General features: G+C 42.6%; 1 protein-coding gene across 1 annotated transcript in view; it reads left to right on the top strand.

The window, feature by feature from the left end:
• Positions 1-5,039: 5,039 nt before the first annotated feature.
• The window catches only part of slc35f1 (solute carrier family 35 member F1), a 118,860-nt gene continuing 109,363 nt past the window's right edge, over positions 5,040-14,536 (top strand). The window contains exon 1 of the mRNA XM_035774835.2: positions 5,040-5,481. Within this exon, the coding sequence (XP_035630728.1) occupies positions 5,357-5,481 (125 nt within the window). The 5' untranslated portion in view covers positions 5,040-5,356. The remainder of the gene's footprint in view (positions 5,482-14,536) is intronic.

Genomic DNA, 14,536 nt, shown 5'->3' with positions numbered 1-14,536 from the left:
GGATAATGTATGAAATTCTTGATCATGTTTGTGATATCAACAGAGAGGTATATTTTCTGGGTGATTAAATATTGACTGGCTTTCCTCAAGCTGCCCACTCAAGAAAAAGCTTCAATCTGTAACCAGTGCCTGCAACCTGGTTCAGGTTATCAGCCAACCTACCAGGGTAGTTACAAACAGCACAGGAATTAAATCAACATGTATTGATCATATCTTTACTAATGCTGCAGAAATTTGCATTAAAGCAGTATCCTGATCCATTCGATGCAGTGATCACAATATAGTGGCCATATCCAGGAAAACCGAAGTTCCAAAGGCTTGGCATAATATAGTGTGTAAAGAGGTCATACAATATGTTTTGTAGTGATTCCTATGTTGATGTAAAGAATATTTTTTTGGTCTGGTGTGTAATGAGGAGCCAACAGATGCTGCACTTAACACATGTATGTAATTGCTTATTCCAGTTACTAATAAGCATTTACCCATTATGAAAATGACTGTAAAAACTGTTAAATCCCTGTGGATTGATGAGGAATTGCATGGTTGAGAGGGATGAGGCAAAAGGAACAGCAAATAAGTCTGGCTACACAACCGATGGGCAAACGTATTAAAAATGTGAGAAATTATGTGAATAAACTGAATAAAAAGAAACTAGACTATGAAACAAAGATAAATGACAAATAATTATAGTAAAAAGCTTTGAAAAAAGGCAAACTCAGCTCCATCATTCATTGAATCAGATGGTTCATTCATCACAAAAACCGACTGATATTGTCAACTACTTTATTGTCAACTACTGATATTGTCAACTACTTTAATTATATTGTCAACTACTAGTCTTGTGACATGGAGTGGCGTCCAATAGCATACATGTTGTCCTGCATCTGTGTGAGGACCGCCCATAGAGGTGATGATGCATCTGCTGATACCTTTGTCTTAGCGTTGGGGCGGTACTGGGCCAGCACTGTATGTGAGGCCAGGTCCCCTTTGATTTTGTCTGGCCAGAACTGCTGTGAGCCTTACATCATGTTCTGCTCTTTCCTGTCTGCACATGAGCACGTCGTCCGCGTGGACTATGATGCCACTTAGCCCATCCAACAGCTGGGACAAATGCGTCTTTGGAAATACTCAGGACCGGAAGCGATTCCAAATGGCAAAACGTTAAACTGTGTTATAAACGTTGTGAGCGACCTACTCTCTGGTGACGGGTATCTGCCAGAAGTCTGAGCGGGCATCCAGCTTTGTGAAGACTTCCAACTGAGCCAGCGACAGCTCCACTGATGGTAAGATGTGTCTCTCTCTGCAGAATTCCTCATTCAAATTAGTCATGTCCGCACAGATACTTACTTATGTCCCCATTGGCTTTTGGGACACCACCATCCCTGCACACCAGTCAGTGGGACTCTCTGTTTTAGACACAGGCCAGATTTCTTCCATCCTCCCCAACTTTTCCTTTATTTTGGCCAATAAAGGGATAGGCACATGGCGGGGGGTGGTAAGGGCGTAGGGGACAGCATCCTCTTTCAGGCAGATTTTGTAGTCACCTTCTAGCCTTCCTAGGCCAGAACACACTTTTGGGAATGTCTTTTCGAAAACCTCCCCTGGGTCCTCCAGTTCGCGTGCACTCTCAATGAGTTACGATGCTTCAATTGCTGGCAGCCCCAGCAACGGTCTGGTAAGAGAGTCAATGAATAAGACAAGCTGGATGGCACTTGTCTTTAATCTCCAGTTTACTCACCAACTACCCTACCACTGGTAATATCTTATTAATGGGCCAGTACACTTTTTTGTTTGTAGAGAGAAAAGGGCCATCTCTACTATAGCCTAGTGCCAGATTGCTGTCACTGCTGCCCCTGTGTCTAGTTTAAATGACTAAACCTCCCCATTGATATCTGAGTGCAAGCCAGCATTGTTTTTCTCTTACTTCCCCCAGAAAGATGCTGTCCTGCTCTAGCTGCTGTAGCTGCTCTGAGACCTCATGCATTTGCTTTGATCGACAGGCAGCTCAAAAGTGTCCTCTCCTGTGACATTTCCTGTATTCCGCATCCTTTGCTGGGCAATCTTTCCAGCTGTGGAAAGGTGATTTCCCACATTTGCGACAAACACTTAAACTAGCTATCCCTGTCTGTGATTGTTTTCTCCACGTCTGGCTCTGTTCTGCGTTCCCCTCTGTTTTTTTAGCACGGTATGAAAACACATTTATTTCCTCACTCTCTTCTCTCTGCAAGGAGCTGCTGCGGCGCAGCATCGTCTGCTATCTTTACTGTCTCACTCTGCTTAATCTGATTTACAGCTTTGGACAAGATAAACTGGGAATCCAACTAAATTTTCAGAATGTGAGATATTTCTTATTCCCACTACAATCCGATCTCGGATCAGCTGTTCCTTGAGTGCGCCAAACTGACAGTGTTCTGCTAGCTTGTGAACAGCTGTGATAAAACTGTCGGTGGTTTCACCCTGCTCCTGTTTGCATACATTAAACCTAGCTCTCTCAAATATAATATTGTGTCTCCCTCATTTTCAAGCAGATTTAAGTCAAAACTGTAGCTAGGCCACTCAGGATCATTCAATGTCTTGGTTAGCAACTCCGGTGTATATCCAATTTGTAAGTCGCTCTGGATAAGAGCGTCTGCTAAATGACTTAAATGTAAATGTAAATGTATATTTGGCCTTGTGTTTTAGGTTATTGTCCTGCTGAAAGGTGAGTTTGTCTCCCAGTGTCTGTTGCAAAGCAGACTGAACCAGGTTTTCCTCTAGGATTTTGCCTGTGCTTAGCTCTTTTGTTTATTTTTATCATAAAAAAAACCCTAGTCCTTGCCGATGACAATCATACCCATAACATGATGCAGCCACCACCATGCTTGAAAATATGAAGAGTGGTACTCAGTGATGTCTTGGGTTGGATTTGCTCCAAACATAACATTTTGTATTCAGGACATGAAGTTAATTTCATTGTTATATTTTTTATGCAATTTTACTTTAGTGCCTTATTGCAAACAGGATGCATGTTTTGGAATATTTGTATTCTGCACAGGCTTCCAACTTTTCACTCTATCAATTAGGTTAGTATTGTGGAGTAACTGCAACATTGTTGATCCATCCTCAGCTTTCTCCTAGCACAGCTATTAAACTCTAACTGTTTTAAAGTCACCATTGGCCTCAAGGTGAAATCCCTGAGCAATTTAATTCCTTTCTGGCAACTGAGTTAGGAAAGATGTCTGGATTACTGACCGTTGCCTACCCCGAGCCTGCCTGCCATCCTGTACCTTTGCCCCACCTATCTGGATTACTGGTCTCTACCTGCCCTTGACCTGCCTTTTGCCTGCCCCTGTTTGATTAATAAACTGTTGTTACTTTGACGTTGTCTGCATCTGGGTCTTACCTGAAACGTGGTAATTATGACTTGTTAAGTACATTTTTACTCCTGAATTTATTTAGGCTCGCCATAACAAATGGGTTGAGTACTTATTGACTCACGACATTTCAGTTTTTATGTTGTAAATAATTTGTCAAATTTCAAAAAACATAATTCCACTTTGACATTGAGGTATTGTGTGTAGTAGGCCAGTGACACAAAATATGAATTGAATCTGTTTTAAATTCAGGCTGTAACACAAAATGTGGAAAAAGTAAAGGGGTGTGAATACTTTCTGAAGGCACTGTATGTGAAAATGGCACATTTCTATAAAAACAAGAGAGGAACATTTGTTTCCAGTGACATCAACCAATTAGTAGGCAATTCCTACTCATAATTAGTTAAAATCACATGATGCACTCCAATGATGTCATTAAAAAAAACTTGTCTTCCTTTGTCTTTTTTCCCAACAAAGATAAACGTGCCATTTTCACATATGTTGATGTTGGGGTGGTGCTGGAGATTATGGATATGAAGTTGAATTTTTTTATTTTTTTAAATAAGAAGCTGTAGTTCCTCTGACAATGTGTAGCATGGCCATTTGAATTACAATTATGACAAAGGTCTCCGATGATTCAACACAGTCTCCCTAGATTCTCATACACTGTGCTGCTGCAGAATTACACGGCACCTCTCTATATCTGAGAGAAGAGACCCTTTCATCCCATTGCTGTCCAGATGTAATTTCATAAATCATGGAACATGACATTTAATCTTGGAAGCCTTTGATAACACACTTCCTGTTAAAGATGTTGTTTTTCTCCCTGCAAATAGTGTGATTGTTGAGTACAGTTCACAAGTGACTCCGACTCATGGGCTTTCAACAAGAAGACTGGCAGCTCCAAATATAGCATGTCTTGACCGCCTGAGAATATTTCCCTGTGTAGGAAGAGATGAGCAGAGAGAGAAAAAAGGACTAGGTTAATGTTGAGGTTCTTTCTGACTATAGGAAGCAGAGCTCAGCTCTCTTTTTGTGACTGTGGTTTAGTTACAAACTCTGACAGCTTTCCTTGACATCTGATCTTGCGACAGCGAGCCTTGGACCTCTGGCCTCAGGCTTCGAGACAGGACTTCAAAGGTTGGCCACACAAGAATATGTGATAGCTAACTTGACTTCAAGGTGGCGAGAGATAGCGAGGTATAGTGAATCTAGTAAATATATTCATAGGCACTAGAAACATTGATATAATTCATCTGATATGGATGATGACAATTATTTAAATGAATATACAAATATTTCCTTATTTGCCATTAAAATAATAGGCCCTGCAGAATATTCATAGTCCAGACCCTTTTGAAACTGAAAAAGTAAAAGCCTAGTAAATAGTATTACTGAAATGATGTGACATTGTCATTTCCATACACTATTATGTTTGCCCATTTACACATGCATTGTGTATCTGTTATAACCACACACCAGACTATTAGTAGGGACTATTTACACAGTGCACAATTATCTGCCTTCTGGAGGCTATTTACATTGCTGGTACATTCCAGTTGGGCCTAAATCCGTGGATTTATTCCTCAGGTTCGACACACTGGTTCAACCCCACTACCTGTGGTGAAAGCACTCCCCCTGTTGGCTAATAAAGGTACGTTTCATCCAAAACGAGTCGCCTCTCAGAATCACCGCACAGTCCGGAGAAGGCATTAAGAAAATGCACGCTGACGAACAGGGGTACCTCTGCAAACATTTTTACTAAGGAACAGGTGCATCTTGCACGAGCCCCCCGCGCGCCAAAGGCTGTGGGGCCGAAACACATTCCTCACTGTGGAAATACATCAATATCGTCAACATCACCTTCACCTGTGTGAATTATGGAATGCTGAGGTTATCCATCGCGCGCGTCCGGAGAATTGGATCTCGACCCTCGTGGAGTAGCCCGAGCCTACGTCATCTCCTTGCACGGAGCAGAATGCGCCCTGGTTTCTGATTGTTAAATGTTTAGTTCAGAGATGATTCCCTCACAGCAGAATCATGTTGTCACCACCATTGAGACTATGCCTCCTGAAACTATCACGTCATCGCCGACCATGGTTCAAAGGATAAGAAAAGTGTTTAGCAGGTAAGGATGAGAAATGTTATGCTACTGCAGATTTTACTGGACCAAATTTGATTTTAAAAAATGCATACTATTCAAGTTTTAAATTCGACATCAGAATCACTTGACATAGCCTATGATTGTTGATTCATTCGGTTCTTTTGTAAAGCACCACTTGCCAAGGTTTAAAATTCAGCGCACGTCAATCAAAACGTCATCATCTTCTGAAACAGCAGAGCATTGGTCAGAGAAAGAAAACACATTTCAGCATAGTGTGTGAATAAATACAGTTTTATAATACAATATAATTTTTTCTATCTATATTGAAATATTGTTTTTGGTTATGTGTTTTTTTATATTTGTACTCAACAATAGCGTTGGTGCCTGAAAATTCAGCATCATCAGCCACCTGCATTAATCACAATTACCTAGCTCATATATTATTGTCTGTCCTCATAATGATGGATAATGTGCTTGTTATAGCCTATGGAATGGTATGTTTTTTCATCCTGCTCGTTTCATGCGCTTAACGGGTGTTACCTTTTCTCTCAAATGATGTCCAAAAGGCCAAAACCAACATTCCAGACTCTTGGGGGTTCCAATTAACAATTGTAGGCTATTCACGGGTCAGAAAATAATAGTGATTAAGCTACTAGTCTCTGCAAATTCTTTATTAAGAGTGGTCATCAGAGTAATGCCTAGTGGATGGTCTTTGTTCTGTTGTGTATCCCCCCCATCCACCACGAGTTCGTATTCTTGCGTCCGTGGGGGTCTTTCAGCAAAGCCTATTCAAGTGTTCTAGTATAAAACCTGTTGGAGACTCCTAGGTTGAAAATAATGGTTTACTTGAGTCATCCACACCCCTGGACAGAATTCGACTAGACATTCATTACCACAACCCAGGAGCAGAGTGTCTTAAGTGACTAAATTAATACTTTCTGTTGCTTGCTTTTATTCCACTCTCCTGAACTTTGGTTTGGCTCAATGCTGTGTGTGTGTGTGTTTGCCAGTGCCATATCACCTTAAGAAATGTGTGTGGTTGTACACTCTAGCCTCGAGCAAGTGGAAGTCTCCTCTCTCGCGGAATGTGTGTGGCGTGTGCTGTGTGTGCCTCTGAGCCTCAGACAGGGGTAATGGAGGACCAGCTGCGACAGTGAGAGGGCACAGTGAAGGATGACAGCTGGTGGTCTTGTCTTGGTCAGCCTGCTCTCTCCTCTCCTTGCCATCTGCTGGCCCTTTCATCCCTTGGACTCCCATTTAGCCAGAGAACAATGTCCCGCGAGGTGTAATCTGTGCAGGCCCAGATCGGGTTGCCCACTGTGCTGCTCTGGGGCTATTGTTGTCCTGGAAGGAGAGAATTCCACTCTCCCGGGGAAAGTGACTCGCTGTTGTATCTCTTACTGGGGCTGTTGCCAAGGGCTGCACAAAGAATCAAGGCTTCTCTTACCAGCTGGAAGTTACTGTACTGAACTGTCCAAGAGTACAATAGATCTATGCTTAGAGAGATGAAAAAAGCCATCCCTGACATAAAGTTCAAGTATAAGTTTTATTTGTCACATGCACAACAAGTACAGTGAAATGCTTAACTCGCAAGCCCTACCCAACAGTGCAGTATTTAATGTCAACAAAGTATAATTGATGTGAGAAAAAAGGAACACAAATTGAAATACGAAAGAGAGGAAGCTATATACAGGATCAGTACTAATTTTACAATGAGCAGGGATACTGGAGTATTTGAGGTAGATACAGTGCCTTGCGAAAGTATTCAGCCCCCTTGAACTTTGCAACCTTTTGCCACATTTCAGGCTTCAAATATCATTTTGCACGCCCAATTTTTCAGTTTTTGATTTGTTTAAGAAGTTTGAAATATCCAATAAATGTCGTTCCACTTCATGATTGTGTCCCACTTGTTGTTGATTCTTCACAAAAAAATACAGTTTTATATCTTTATGTTTGAAGCCTGAAATGTGGCAAAAGGTCGCAAAGTTCAAGGGGGCCGAATACTTTCGCAAGGCACTGTATGTCCATATAGGCAGGGATTAGGAGAAAGTGAGTGGTAGCAGGATAAAAAAAAAAATATATATATATATATATATATATATATATGAAATAAAAATAAAATAATAGTAAACTGTGTGTGTGTATATAGTAAAAAATAATTTTAAAAAAAACCTGGAATGAGTAGATGTGTCCAAAACGTTTGACTGGTAATATAGAGTATGAAAATATATTTAATATTTGAGATTCTTCAAAGTAGCCACCATTGCCTTGATGACAGCTGTGCACACTCTTGGCATTCTCTCAACTAGCTTCATGAGGTAGTCACCTGGAATGCATTTCAATTAACAGGTGCACAATGTTAAAAGTTAATTTGTGTAATTTCTTTCCTTCTTAATGCATTTTAGCCAATCAGTTGTGTTATGACAAGGCAGTGGTGGTATATAGAAGATAGCCCTATTTGGTAAAAGACCAAAGCTGTTTGTAAATTCACAGCGTTTTGCTCTCGGAGCGCACACTGGACGCTCGGGCCGAGGATTAGGGTTGATTTGAGCATACGGCAGTCAAGAACCCAAGCTAACATTGGCTAGCTTGCTAGCTACTTCCAGACACAAATGGGACCACTCTGACCATTTTAATTGCCCTAGCAGAGCTGATTAGGCAGTTTTCATGTTATCCAGACCATTGGTGACTGTAACTGTGCTGCTGGCGACAATTTAATTACGTTTTTTTTGCCAAAGTTTACTGACACCGGCCATATTCAATGGGTGTTGAACACTTGTAAATTCCTTATTCTGCGCTCTGGTACACTCAGACGAGAGTGCTCTGAAATCGGAGTAGATAGCCAGAGCGAATTTATAAAAGCACCCGAATGTCCATTGACTATACCATTTAGCTAAGCTAAGAATGACAGGAATAATCAAGTCAATAAACTTTGTGTAGTTAGTTAGATAGCATATAGTTACTATTCTGGCAAGTTTGATGTACAAGTAGCCAGCTAATGTTAGGTAGCTAGCTAACAACATACCGGTACATATTGCTGTAATGATACGCTATGTGGTCAATACAGTCGTGGCCAAAAGATTTGGGAATGACACAAATATAAATTTTCACAAAGTTTGTTGCTTCAATGTCCTTAGATATTTTTGTCAGATGTTACTATGGAATACTGAAGTATAATTACAAGCATTTCATAAGTGTTTTATTGATAATTAAATTAAGTTGATGCAAAGAGTCAATATTTGCAGTGTTGATCCTTCATTTTCAAGACCTCTGCAATCAGCCCTGGCATGCTGTCAATTAAATTCTGGACCACATCCTGACTGATGGCAGCCCATTCTTGCATAATCAATGCTTGGAGTTTGTCAGAATTTGTGAGTTTTTGTTTGTCCACCCGCCTCTTGATGAATGACAAGTTCTCAATGGGATTAAGGTCTGGGGAGTTTCCTGGCCATGGACTCAAAATATCGATGTTTTGTTCCCAGAGTCACTTAGTTATCACTTTTGCCTTATGGCAAGGTGCTCCATCATGCTGGAAAAGGCATTGTTCATCACCAAGCTGAGGATGTGCTGGTACCATTCTTTATTCATGGCTGGGGTCTTAGGCAAAATTGTGAGTGAGCCCACTCCCTTGGCTGAGAAGCAACCCCACACATGAATAGTCTCAGGATGCTTTACTGTTGGCATGACACAGGACTGATGGTAGTGCTCACCTTGTCTTCTCCGGACAAGCTTTTTTCTGGATGTCCGAAGCAATCGGAAAGGGGATTCATCAGAGAAAATGACTTTACCCCAGTCCTCAGCAGTTTTCCTGGAGAGAAGTGGCTTCTTTTCTGCCATTCTTGACACCAGGCCATCCTCCGAAAGTCTTCGCCTCACTGTGTGTGCAGATGCACTCACACCTGCCTGCTGCCATTCCTGAGCAAGCTTTGTACTGGTAGTGCCCCGATCCCGCATGGCGCTTGCTGGACTTTCTTGGGCGCCCTGAAGCCTTCTTCACAACAATTGAACCGCTCTCCTTGATGTTCTTGATGATCCGATAAATGGTTGACTTAGGTGCAATCTTACTGGCAGCAATATCCTTGCCTGTGAAGCCCTTTTTGTGCAAAGCAATGATGACGGCACGTGTTTCCGTGCAGGTAACCATGGTTGACTGAGGAAGAACAATGTTTCCAAGCACCACCCTCCTTTTGAAGCTTCCAGTCTGTTATTCGAACTCAATCAGCATGACAGAGTGATCTCCAGCCCTGTCCTTGTCAACACTCACACCTGTGTCAAGGAGAGAATCACTGACATGATGTCAGCTGGTCCTTTTGTGGCTGGGCTGAAATGCAGTGGAAATGTTTTTGGGGATTCAGTTCATTTGCATGGCAAAGAGGGACTTAATTACAATTAATCTGATCACTCTTCATAACATTCTGGAGTATGTGCAAATTGCCACCATACAAAATTAGGCAGCAGACTTTGTGAAAATTAATATTTGTGTCATTCTCAAAACTTTTGGCCACGACTGTACAGGACTAAGATCGAATCGTACTACACCGTCTCCGACGCTCGTCGGATGTGTCAGGGCCTGTAATCTATTACAGACTACAAAAGGAAGCCCAGCCGAGAGGTGCCCAGTGACACGAGCCTACCAGACGAGCTAAATATGCTCGATTCGAGGCAAGTATCACTGAAACATGCATGAGAGCATCAGCTGTTCCGGACAACTGTGTGATCACGCTCTCTGTAGCCGATGTGAGTAAGACCTTTAAACAGGTCAACATTCACAAGGTCACAGGGCCAGACGGATTACCAGGACATGTACTCCAAGCATGCTGGCAAATGTCTTCACTGATATTTTCAACCTCTCCCTGTCTGAGTCTGTAATACCAACATGTTTCAAGCAGACCACCATAGTCCCTGTGCCCAAGAACACTAAGGTAACCTGCCTAAATGACTACCGACCCGTAGCACTCACGTCTGTAGCCATGAAATGCTTTGAAAGGCTGGTCATGGCTTACATCAACACAATTATCCCAGAAACCCTAGACCCACTTCAATTAGCATACCGCACCAACAGATCCACAGGTGATGCAATCTCTATTGCACTCAACACTGCCTTTTCACACCTGGACAAAAGGAACACCTATGTGAGAATGCTATTCATTGACTACAGCTCAGCGTTCAACACCATAGTGCCCTCAAAGCTCATCAATAAGTTAAGGACCCTGGGACTAAACACCTCCCTCTGCAACTGGATCCTGGACTTCCTGACAGGCCGCCCCGATGTGGTAAGATTAGGTAACACCTCATGCGCCACACTGATCCTCAACACGGGGGCCCCTCGGGGATGCGTACTCGGTCCCATCATGTACTTCCTGTTCACGATTGACTGCAAGGCCAGGCACGACTCCAACACCATCATTAAGTTTGCTGATGACACCACAGTGGTAGGCCTGATCACCGACAATGATGAGACAGCTTATAGGGAGGAGGTCAGAGACCTGCCCGTGTGGTGCCAGGATAACAACCCCTCCCTCAACGTGATCAAGACAAAGGAGATGATCGTGGACTACAGGGAATGGAGAACCGAGCACGCCCCCATTCTCATCGACAGGGCTGTAGTGAAGCAGGTTAGAGATTCAAGTTCCTTAGTGTCCACATCACCAACAAACTAATATTGTCCAAGCACACCAAAACAGTCGTGAAGAGGGCATGACAAAACCTATTCCCCGAAAGGAGACTGAAAAGATTTGGCATGCGTCCTCAGATCCCCAAAAGGTTTTACAGCTGCACCACCGAGAGCATCCTGATGGGTTGCATCACTGCCTGGTATGGAACTTCTCGGCCTCCGACCACAAGGCACTACAGAGGGTAGTGCGTACGGCCCAGTACATCACCGGGGCCAAGCTTCTTGCCATCCAGGACCTCTATACCAGGCGGTGTCAGAGGAAGGCACTAAAAATGTTCAAATACTCCAGCCACTCTAGTCATAGACTGTTCTCCCTTCTACCACACGGCAAGCATTACCGGAGCGCCAAGTCTAGGTCGAAGAGGCTCCTAAATAGCTTCTACCCTAATTGCATTATGGGCCCTAAAGTATGGAAATAGTGTCCTCTGTGTGTATACTTCCTATTTTGGCGAATTTAGTATGACATCTGGGAACTTTTGGCATACTAACTATATCCATACAATGACCAATAAGCATACTATATACATCACAAATAGTACGGTTAGTGCGGTTAGTATGAGTATTTGAACAGAGCTCTGGTCCATATTATGGCAAGGACAGCTCAAATAAGCAAAGAGAAACAGTCCATCATTACTTTAAGACATGAAGGTCAGTCAATCCGGAACATTTCAAGAACTTTGAAAGTTTGTTCAAGTTCAGTAGCAAAAACCATCAAGTGCTATGATGAAACTGGCTATCATGAGGTCCGCCACAAGGAAGGAAGACCCAGAGTTACCTCTGCTGCAGAGGATAAGGTCATTAGCGTAAACTGCACCTCAGATTGCAGACCAAATAAATGCTTCACAGAGTTAAAGTAACAGACACATCTCAACATCAACTGTTCAGAGGAGACTGCGTGAATCAGGTCTTCATGGTCGAATTGCTGCAAAGAAACCACTACTAAAGGACACCAATAAGAAGAAAAGACTTGCTTGGGCCAATAAACACAAGCATTGGACATTAGATGGGTGGAAATCTGTCCTTTGGTCTGATGAGTCCAAATTTGAGATTTTTGGTTCCAAACGCCGTGTCTTTGTGAGACGCAGAGTAGGTGAACGGTTGATCTCCGGATGTGAAATTTTTGCACATGTATTAAAAACAGAAATACCTTATTTACATAAGTATTCAGACCCTGAATCTTGTTTCCATTGATCATTCTTGAGATGTTTCTGTAACTTGATTGGAGTCCACCTGTGGTAATTCAATTGATTGGACATGATTTGGAAAGACACATACCTGTCTATATAAGGTCCCACAGTTGAAGGGAAAGCTACCAAAACATTTCTGCAGCATGCTGAAGGGCCCCAAGAACACAGTGTCCTCCATCATTCTTAAATGTAAGAAGTTTGGAACCACCAAGACTCTTCCTAGAGCTGGCCGCCTGGCCAAAATGAGCAATCGGGGGAAAAGGTCCTTGGTCAGGGAGGTGACCAAGAACCCGATGGTCGCTCTGACAGAGCTCTAGAGTTTCTCTGTTGAGATGGGAGATCCTTCCAGAAGAACAACCATCTCTGCAGCACTCCAACAATTAGGCCTTTATGGTAGAGTGGTCAGACGGAAGCCTCTCCTCAGTAAAACACACATGACCGCCCCTTGGAGTTTGCCAAAAGGCACCTAAAGACTCTCAGACCATGAGAAACAAGATTTTCTGGTCTGATGAAACCAAGATTGAACTCTTTGGCCTGAAGGCCAAGCGTCACATCTGGAGGAAACCTAGCACATTCGCTACGGTGAAGCATGGTAGTGGCAGCATCATGCTATGGGGATATTTTTCAGCGAGAGGGACTGGGAGACTAGTCAGGATCGAGGCAAAGATGAACGGAGCAAAGTACAGAGAGATCCTTGATGAAAACCTGCTCCAGAGCGCTCAGGACCTCAGACTGGAACAAAAGTTCACCTTCCAACAGGACAACGACCCTAGGCATACAGCCAAAACAACGCATGAGTGGCTTTGGGACAAGTCTCTGAATGTCCTTGAGTGGCCCAGCCATAGCCTGGACTTGAACCTGATCGAACATCTCTGGAGACACCTGAAAATAGCTTTGCAGCGACTCTCCCCATCCAACCGGACAGAGCTTGAGAAGATCTGCAGAGAAGAATGGGAGAAACTCTCCAAATACAAGTGTGCAAAGCTTGTAGCGTCATACCCAAGAAGACTCAAGGCTGTAATCGCTGCCGAAGTTGCTTCAACAAAGTACTGCGTAAAGGGTCTGAATACTTATGTAAATGTGATGTTTCATTTTATTTTTTAAGTTAGCAAGTTTTTTTCTTAGTCATTATGGGGTATTGTGTGTAGATTGAGGTAAAAAACAATTTAATCAATTTTAGAATATGGCTATAACGTAACAGAATGTGGAAAAAGTCAAGACCTCTGAAAACTTCCCAAAGGCACTGTATATCTTTATATGTAGAGTTGAAGTTGGAAGTTTACATACATTTAGGCTGGAGTAATTAAAACTTGTTTTTCAACCACTCCACAAATTTCTAGTTAACAAACTATAGTATTGGAAAGTCGGTTAGGACATCTACTTTGTGCATGACGCAAGTAATTTTTCCAACAATTGTTTACAGACAGATTATTTCACTTCTAATTCACTGTATCACAATTCCAGTGGGTCAGAGGTTTACATACACTAAGTTGACTCTGCCTTTCAAACAGCTTGGAAAATTCCAGAAAATGATGTCATGGCTTTAGAAGCTTCTGATAGGCTAATTGACATAATTTGAGTCAATTGGAGGTGTACCTGTGGATGTAATTCAAGGCCTACCCTCAAACTCTGTGCCTCTTTGCTTGACATCATGGGAAGATCAGAAGAAATAAGCCAAGACCTCAGAAACAATGGTAGACCTCCACGAATCTGGTTCATCCTTGGGAGTAATTTCCAAACGTCTGACGGTACCACGTTCATCTGTACAAGCAATAGCAAGTATAAACACCATGGGACCACACAGCCGTCATACTGCACAGGAAGGAGACGCGTTCTGTCTCCTAGAGATGAACGTACTTTGGTGCGAAAAGTGCAAATCAATCTCAGAACAACAGCAAAGGAACTTGTGAAGATGCTGGAAGAAACAGGTACAAAAGTATCTATATCCACAGTAAAACAAGTCCTATATCGACACAACCTGAAAGGCCGCTCAGCAAGGAAGAAGCCACTGCTTCAAAACCGGCATAAAAAAGCCAAACTACGGTTTGCAACTGCACATGGGGATAAAGATCGTACTTTTTGGAGAAATGTCCTCTGGTCAGATGAAACAAAAATAGACCTCTTTGGCCATAATGACCATTGTTATGTTGGGAGGGGAAAGGGTGATGCTTGCAAGCCGAAGAACACCATCCCAACCATGAAGCATGGGGGTGGCAGA

This window comes from Oncorhynchus keta, chromosome 8 (assembly GCF_023373465.1).
Source record: "Oncorhynchus keta strain PuntledgeMale-10-30-2019 chromosome 8, Oket_V2, whole genome shotgun sequence".
Lineage (NCBI taxonomy): Eukaryota > Metazoa > Chordata > Actinopteri > Salmoniformes > Salmonidae > Oncorhynchus > Oncorhynchus keta.
The sequence above is the reverse complement of the archived record's forward strand: the minus strand, read 5'-3'. Positions and strand labels throughout refer to the sequence as shown.